Source organism: Malus domestica, chromosome 14 (assembly GCF_042453785.1).
Source record: "Malus domestica chromosome 14, GDT2T_hap1".
In the NCBI taxonomy this organism is placed as follows: domain Eukaryota; kingdom Viridiplantae; phylum Streptophyta; class Magnoliopsida; order Rosales; family Rosaceae; genus Malus; species Malus domestica.
This window is the reverse complement of record NC_091674.1, coordinates 5,828,125-5,836,219: the sequence shown is the minus strand read 5'-3', so window position 1 is coordinate 5,836,219 and position 8,095 is coordinate 5,828,125. Positions and strand designations below refer to the sequence as shown.

At 41.8% G+C, this 8,095-nt stretch overlaps 3 protein-coding genes across 3 annotated transcripts; 1 reads left to right on the top strand and 2 right to left on the bottom strand.

Moving 5' to 3' along the window:
• Positions 1-2,278: 2,278 nt before the first annotated feature.
• LOC139191119 (uncharacterized) lies at positions 2,279-2,770 on the top strand. Its single transcript, XM_070811670.1, has one exon. The coding sequence runs from the start codon at positions 2,279-2,281 to the stop codon at positions 2,768-2,770; it is 492 nt and encodes a 163-aa protein (XP_070667771.1).
• A 2,441-nt stretch (positions 2,771-5,211) lies between these two features.
• LOC114820871 (probable pectinesterase 68) lies at positions 5,212-5,673 on the bottom strand. Its single transcript, XM_029092185.1, has one exon. The coding sequence runs from the start codon at positions 5,671-5,673 to the stop codon at positions 5,212-5,214; it is 462 nt and encodes a 153-aa protein (XP_028948018.1).
• A 293-nt stretch (positions 5,674-5,966) lies between these two features.
• On the bottom strand, positions 5,967-6,245 carry LOC114821226 (auxin-repressed 12.5 kDa protein-like). The gene has a single exon (XM_029093225.2). It carries the CDS (start codon positions 6,243-6,245, stop codon positions 5,967-5,969), a length of 279 nt encoding a protein of 92 aa, XP_028949058.1.
• Between the last annotated feature and the right edge of the window lie 1,850 nt (positions 6,246-8,095).

The following is an 8,095-nucleotide window of genomic DNA, read 5'->3' as shown; positions in this document are numbered from 1 at the left end:
GTTATTAGAGGCTCAAGAAAAGAGCCCAACCAAATGCAATCAGGAATAGAACTAGAAAAGGTTGTCTTTGTACATGAGGCAGGGATAGGAACACGACAAGGGCAATGGGGATAACAAGTTTTGGGAGAGGACATAACTGAATGGTCGTTAGGATCCAAACCTTTTAATTTGGCCCCTTTTTATATATGACAGTCAGGCACATGAACAAAGAAGAAATAGACTGGGTAGGGTACTACATACATTGCTCGAAGGAGACAAAGAAGAGCACAACGGAAACTCCCTGAGTTGGGGAAGAGAAGTGAACAAGAAGTAGGTGATAATTGTAATAGGCATGAACCCAAGCGAAGGTTTGTGTTGTATTCTTATATGAATTCTACAACGACGGAGGCTGACGAGTATTAGCTTCGCCAACACCAATGAGTTGTGTAAGCCGGAATTACCTGGGGCTTGGGAACCACCTAGCAATTCATGCACTGAAGATACTAGTTTTCTCAAAAGATCCCAATGTGATTTTTCTATGTGAAACAAAAAGCTCAGTGGAGTACATGGAGAAATTAAAATCACAATTAAAGTTTGATTTTATTTTTACGGTACCTAGTAAAGGATGTTTGTGAGGTTTATGTGTGGTGTGGAATGAGAAGGCCAATCTTTCACTGCAAACGTATTCTCTTAACCATATAGGCTTAGAAGTAGTGGATTGGGAGATAGAGAGCATTGGAGATTGACATTCTTCTATGGTTTTTCAGCGGGGAGTGATCGCCATAAATCATGGTTTTGAATGATTGTATACGAACTCGACTCTACCTTGGTGTTGTGTGGGGGATTTTAATGAAGTTTATATATGAATGAACATGAAGGGGGAGACTTGAGAAGCGATAGACAAATGGAGGGATTTCGTAATGCATTGGGAACTTGCCAACTTACAGATTTGGATTTAACTAGATACAAATTTACTTGGGCAATGACACGCGGTTGAGGTATAAAAGTAAGATTGGACCGAGCAATGGCTAACCAGAAATGGCTTAACCTGTTCCCCAGATATCGTGTTGTGCATCTAAATCCTACATCATCAAACCATGTTCCTATCTTAGTTGATTGGCTGGGAAGAAATGAAGAACGACACAAAAAGTTATTTAGATATGAAGGGTGGAATATGAAAGAAGGGTGTGTAGAGGCGATAAAAACAGAGGGTGGGCAGCAACTTTCAATGGATCCCCAATGTATCAGGTTACAGAAAAGGTTAAATCAACAAGAGTCCAATTACTCCAGTGGGCTAAGAACTCAAAACGTACACTTCCAAGGGACATCAAAGCAACAGAGGATCAGTTGAATACTTTAGTTAGGCAACCATTTATGGAAACCACAATTGCACAACATTGTGATTTGTATACAAAATTCCACTCGTTACTTGAATAGGAGGAAGTGTTTTGGAGACAACGATCGAAGGAAAACTGCTAAAGCTTGGGGACCAAAATACTTGATTTTTTCATCAAAAAGAAAATCGAAGACAAATGGCTAATTGCTTATATGGATTGTCTGACGAGGAAGGTGTGTGGAAAGAGGATAAAGCAGGTGTGGAGGAGGTAATTGTGAATTACTTTTCGAAATTATTTGATTCTCAAGATTCTCAAGGACCTACAGTGTGTGACGAAATAATGGAAAATGTTGCACCACGAGTATCAGAGAGTATGAATGTGGAACTCCTCCTTCCATTTTCTAATGAGGAGATAAAGTTTGCTTTGTTTCAAAATGCATCATGAAAGCTCCAGGACCGGGTGGAATGTCTCCATGTTTCTATCAAAAGCATTGGGCAATTGTTGGCGAGGACGTTTACAATGTGGTAAGATCATTATTATCTTTCGGAGTTATGTTGCGGAAAATAAATTACACTCATGTCACTTTAATTCTTAAGAACAAAGATCCTACTGTGATGACACAAGTGTGCCCAATTAGCTTATGCAATGTAATTTATAAAGTCTACTTTAAAGTGATTACCAACCGTCTGAAATGGATTTTGTCATAAATTATTTTTCCATCACAAAGTGCTTTTGTTCCAGGAAGATTAATCTAAGATAACAACATGGTTGCATCCGAAATTGCCCATTATTTGCATAAGAAATCCAGTGGTTGGGATGAAATTATGGCATTGAAATTGGATATTAGTAAGGCCTACGATCGTATCGAATGGAGTTTTTTTTTTTTTTTTTTACAGCAAATGATGAGAAAACTAGGTTTCGTCGAGGCATGGATCAATCTAATCATGATGTGTGTTACAACAATGTCGTATTCATTTAAATTAAATGGGCATCCTATGGGATATGTTCATCGAAAAAGAGGAATTCGACAAGGTGATCCCTTTTCGCCATTTCTGTTTGTCTTATGTGTGGAGGGTTTATCATCACTGTTTGATGCATGGGAGAGAACAGGAAGAATTAGAAGGGTTAAAGTTTGTAAAGGGGCGCCAAGTGTGCACCACTTACTATTTGCAGACAATAGTTTCATATTTGCTCGGGGCACTCTTCAGGAGTGCATCCAAGTGAAACAATTATTAAAAACATTTGGCCAAACTATTAACTACTTGAAAAGTTATGTGGCGTTTAGTGGAAACCTTACTGATTGTGATGGACAACTACTAGCGAATTACTTGGGCATGGCCCGAGTGAAATACCATGATCATTATTTGGGGCTTCCGGTCTTTGTGGGGAATGAGAAGAAAGAAGCGTTTGCCTATGTTGATGCACAAAACCGAAGGGGTCTTGGAACAACGTAAATCCGACCGTGAATCTGCAAGAAATGTAAATAACACAAGATGTATTGTGGTTCACCCTAATGTTTGGGCTACGTCCACACTGATATTGTATTTCTCTAAGAGGGAGAGATAAAGAGCCTTTGTAATGAGAGTGAGGCTATTATCTGAATATGAGAGGCTTAAGGGTTGTGAGGGTGAGGAGGCCCTTTTATAGAATAAGGGCTCCTCACTTATTACATATTTGCTCCTCCATTTATTACATAATTACACTTGAGTCCCCCGAGTATTTATACGAGGCCTAAATACGGAGGCCCTAAGTATGGTACAAACAGTAGTCCCCCAAGTCTTCAGTCAAGAGAGTCTTTTGCTAGAGACTTGAAATTCAGTCCATGTGTGGGCCGAAGTAACTAGATGTCGTCTAGGACTGATACTCGATATGAGGCAGTGCCCAATCTAAAATGATGCTCAACTAGAAGTAGCACATGTTGCGAGGCTGTTTTGCTTGTGGCTTATGTTACCTTGGTTGGCTCGGCTTGTGGCGTTTGAAGGTGAGGAAGTCCCTTTTATAGAATAAGGGCTCGCTCCTTAATACCTAAATGATGGGCTAGAGTTGATGCTCGCGGTGAGGCGGTTGCTCAGCAGGCGGCGATGCTCTCTAATGATGGTGAGGGAGTCCCTTTTATAGAATAAGGGCTCGCTCCTCAATACATAAGTGATGGGCTAAGAGTTGATGCTCGCGGCGATGCGGTTGATCAGCAGGCGGCGATGTTCTCTAATGAAGGTGAAGGAGTCCCTTTTATAGAATAAGGGTTCGCTCTTCAATACATAAGTGATGGGTGCTCTCTAACGAAAGTGAGGGAGTTCCTTTTATAAAATAAGGGCTCGCTTCTCAGTATATGAATAATGGGCTAGAGTCCCCCAAGCATTTTTCATGAGGCCCAATTGTGTAAGCCCAATATATGGTACATAGTGTAGTCCCCCAAGTCTTCAGTCAATAGAGGGTGTTGACTGGAGACTTCAAATTCAATCCATGTATTGGCCGAAGTGGCGGTTGTTCGGAGGTGGTATTTGTATACCTTGCACTGAAGCTTTGTAGGTGAAGCTTTGTAAGTGAAGCTTTGAAGCTAGAGCTCTGTAAATGAAGCTTTCGAAGCTAGAGCTCTGTAAATGAAGCTTTTGAAGCGAGATTGACATGAGTGATGCTCATGAATGTTTATGTTGATTAACATGAGTGATGCTCATGGATGTTGACATGAGTGATGCTCATGAATGTTGACATAAATTATGGTCATGAATGTTTATGTATGATTGTCATGAGTGATGCTTATGAATGTTTATGTATGAATGACATGAGTAATGCTCATGTATGATTTTGGAGTATTGGATGTACTTTTGATCACCTGGTTGGTGATAATAGCGACAGGTTGCCGAATAATTTTGGAGTACTGAACGTACTTTTGATCACCTAGTTGGTGATAATAAAGGGCTTGGCTCTTTTGGGCATATGGGCCTTCGCCCTCCACATAACATTCTAGCCCATTACTTTGGGCTTGCCTTTTTTTTATTTTTTTTTATTACCCTCTGATGGGGTTATACAGATATCTCCGAAAGATACGAAAAATAAATTACATCATTCAAAAATAAATCTGACCCTTTGCTCAATGGGTCACGCCTATAATTCCCTTTTCTGCATGCCATCACCATCGCAATTATGTCTGCTTACTTTTATCCTCTTTTGCTTTCTGCTTTTGCTTTTACTTTCTCTTTTCCTCCAGACCTCTCTCTATCTCTGTCTCTGTCTCTGCGCTGCTGTCCATTTGTAAAGAGCATCTTTAGAGGTCATCACTCATGAGCTCCGCGACCACTTCTTTGGAGGTCATCAACCCACATGTGCTTGCATGCACCTGATCCATTTAATCACAGAGAATTAATGGAAAGCATCGCCGGGCAAAAGCAAAAGCATACCAATATCAGTCTCCTTTTTTCTTTTTCTTTTTTCTACTTTTTAGTAACATCATGATCTTTTTCTTTTTTCTTTTTCTGTTTTGTCCCTACTGTCTTTCTCTCTGTCTCTATCTTTTTCTTTTTCTATTTTGTCTTGCTTTTGCTGTCTTTTAGAAAATGGCAGACAATAATAACATAGTTAATAATAGAAAATCCTTGTAGACCTTCCCAAGAGCAAAAATAGAGTATTCTGCCATAACTTTGTCCACAAACCCTAGATGCGTTTCGAGCTTTAAACAGACTTTGGAGACCAGGGAAAGGTACTCCAACTTCTTTAGACCGTTGTCGGCAGCTGCCATTGTTTCCAGTAGGATTGATCGATTCGAAGACGAATTACAGCAAGGTTTTAATCTCTTGGAAATTTCAGGGACTCATTGTGGTGTGGAGCTCGTACTTAGTCTCTGGGAAAATCACCAAGACTTCGTCTTGCTCCTCTAGCCGCTCGACTTCTTGCTCACTTAGCCGGGCAGCGACGTCGTGGAAGACGTTCTGGTAAGTTCTGAGTTACTGGCCGTTGGTCCAGGGTCATTGGCACGGTCATGCCATTCAATCACCGTCGCATCTTTCCTGGCTCCTTGAAACATGATGTACGGCTTCATCATCGGCACTCCCATTTTCTCTATGTAACATCCAGGCTTGATTAGGATGACAACATTGATCGTGTTGTTCACCAGGACTGCATTGACGGTGGACTGGACAGACTGGAAGTCCCCGAAGCCGTTCACGTCGACCATGATCAGGCGGTGGCCGCTGGGTCCAACCCACTTGTGGTGGGGTTTGGAGTTGAAAACTTGAGGCTTCCCCAGATTCTCCACCTTCTCGTTTAAACATCTAGCTCCGGAAACGCAGTCGTTGCACAAGCCAGAGATGCCCAAGAAAATCAACAGAAGGCCAATAGCTTGATTCCTTGTGATGAACATGGCTTCTGTAGATACAAAAATGTTGTTTTGTCTCCCTTCAGGTTCTCTTTAAACAAACATGTGGAGAGTATATAGATCCGACTTTTGAGTTTCTTTTGTGTTGAGAGAGAGAGAAGAGAGAGAGATTGAGCGTGATGAGAAATGTGGCATGTTTTAAAAGGGATGAGAGAAGAAAGAGTTGGGAGTTACAAATGGAAATTATTTATTTGGTGGTGTCCTTGCAGCGGTGCACTGTAGGGTTGACATGGAGGTGAAGCGTTGCCGTAGCAGTCATAGATAGTGGGAGAGTTGGGTTATGGCTCGTCGAAAACTTGGTTACCTATGAATTTGGAGGCAAGGTTGCTACCACGGTGGAAAACACTCCTCCAAACGTTGTCTTTAGCATGAGCAGATACTAGTGTGTCTGGGGTTTCTGGTGTTCTCGGGCTCATCGACATCGCCAACTTGCTCAACTTTCCTTCCCCTTCTTTTACATTCAAGGACTTAGGAGACACCTTTCTAAGCCTGCCGAGGCCGCGTTTTGGCTGAGGTCCGACGACAATATCATCCCAAAGCTTTTCAAGAAGAACCATTTTTGCTCTCTCTAGCTATTCACTTGATAAGAGTGGATGAATGTCTGTGACTTAAGTGTTATTGCATGAGAGAGAAAGTGGGGAGAAAGAAAGAGAGAGACAGGGAGATGGGTTTTGCAGTGACTATGCAGGTGTTTGTTCTTGGGTTTCTGCAGATTCAAGGTGGAGTGTGGTGAGGTCTCACGGTGGTGAGATGAAAAAATGAAAGAGAACCGACATAGCTTTTTGTGTCGATTCCCACAGATGGCGCCAAATGTTGATGCACAAAACCGAAGGGGTCTTGGAACAACGTAAATCCGACCGTGAATTTGCACGAAATGTAAATAACACAATATGTATCGTGGTTCACTCTAATGTTTGGGCTACGTCCATACTGATATTGTATTTCTCTGAGAGGATTGTGAGGGAGAGAGCCTCTGAGAGTGAGGCTTTAAGAGGGTGAGGGTTAGGCCTAAGAATTGGCTTCCCTAATGAGGAGAGTGAGGAGTCATTTTATAGAATAAGGGCTCCTCACTTATTACATATTTGCCCCTTCATTTATTACATAATTACATTTGAGTCCTTCAAGTATTTATACGAGGTCTAAATACGGAAATCTTAAGTATGGTATAAACAGTAGTCCCCCAAGTCTTCAGTCAAGAGAGTCTTTTGGCTGGAGACTTAAAATTTAGTCCATGTGTGGGCCGAAGTAACTAGATGTCATCTAGGACTGATACTCGATATGAGGCGGTGCCCAATCTGAAATAATGCTCAACCAGAAGTAGCACATGTTGCGAGGCTACTCTGTTTGTGGCTTATGTTGCCTTGGTTGGCACGGCTTATGCCGTTGAAGGTGAGAGAGTTTCTTTTATAGAATAAGGGCTCGCTCCTCAATACATAAGTTATGGGCTAAGAGTTGATGTTCGCGGCGAGGCGGTTGCTTAGTAGGTGGCAATGTTCTCTAATGATGGTGAATGAGTCCCTTTTATAAAATAAGGGCTCGCTCCTCAATACATAAGTGATGGGTTAGGAGTGATGCTCGTGGCGAGGCGGTTGCTCAGCAGGCGGCGATGTTTTCTAATGAAGGTGAGGGAGTCCTTTTTATAAAATAAGGGCTCGCTTCTCAGTACATGAATAATGGGTTAGGAGTGATGCTCGCGGTGAGTTGGTTGCTTAGTAGGCGGCGATGCTCCTCTAATGATGGTGAGGGAGTCTTTTTTATAAAATAAGAGCTCGCTCCTCAGTACATGAATAATGGGTTAAGTCCCCTAAGTATTTTTTATGAGGCCCAGTTGAGGCCTAATATATATGGTACATAATGTTGTTGATGCACAAAACCGGAGGGGTCTTGGAACAACGTAAATCCGACTGTGAATGTGTAGGAAAGTAAAGAACACAAGATGTATCGTGGTCCACCCCAATGTTTGGGCTACGTCCACACTGATATTGTATTTCTCTAAGAGGATTGTGAGGGAAAGAGCCTCTGAGATTGAGGGTTTGAGAGGGTGATGGTCAGGCTTAAGAATTGGCCTCCCTAATGAGGAGAGTGATGAGTCATTTTATAGAATAAGGGCTCCTCACTTATTACATATTTGCCCATTCATTTATTACATAATTACATTTGAGTCCTCCGAGTATTTATACGAGGTCTAAATACGGGGCCCTAAGTATGATATAAACAGTAGTCCCCCAAGTCTTCAGTCAAGAGAATCTTTTGGCTGGAGACTTGAAATTCAGTCCATGTGTAGGCCGAAGTAACTAGATGTCATCTAGGACTAATACTCGATATGAGGCGGTGCCCAATCTGAAATGATGCTCAACCAGAAATAGCACATGTTGCGAGGCTACTCTGCTTATAGCTTGTGTTGCCT

Coding starts and splice junctions, on each gene's coding strand:
- LOC139191119 (XM_070811670.1), top strand. CDS start 2,279: ATGTCGTATTCATTTAAATTAAATGGGCATCCTATGGGATATGTTCAT.
- LOC114820871 (XM_029092185.1), bottom strand. CDS start 5,673: ATGTTCATCACAAGGAATCAAGCTATTGGCCTTCTGTTGATTTTCTTG.
- LOC114821226 (XM_029093225.2), bottom strand. CDS start 6,245: ATGGTTCTTCTTGAAAAGCTTTGGGATGATATTGTCGTCGGACCTCAG.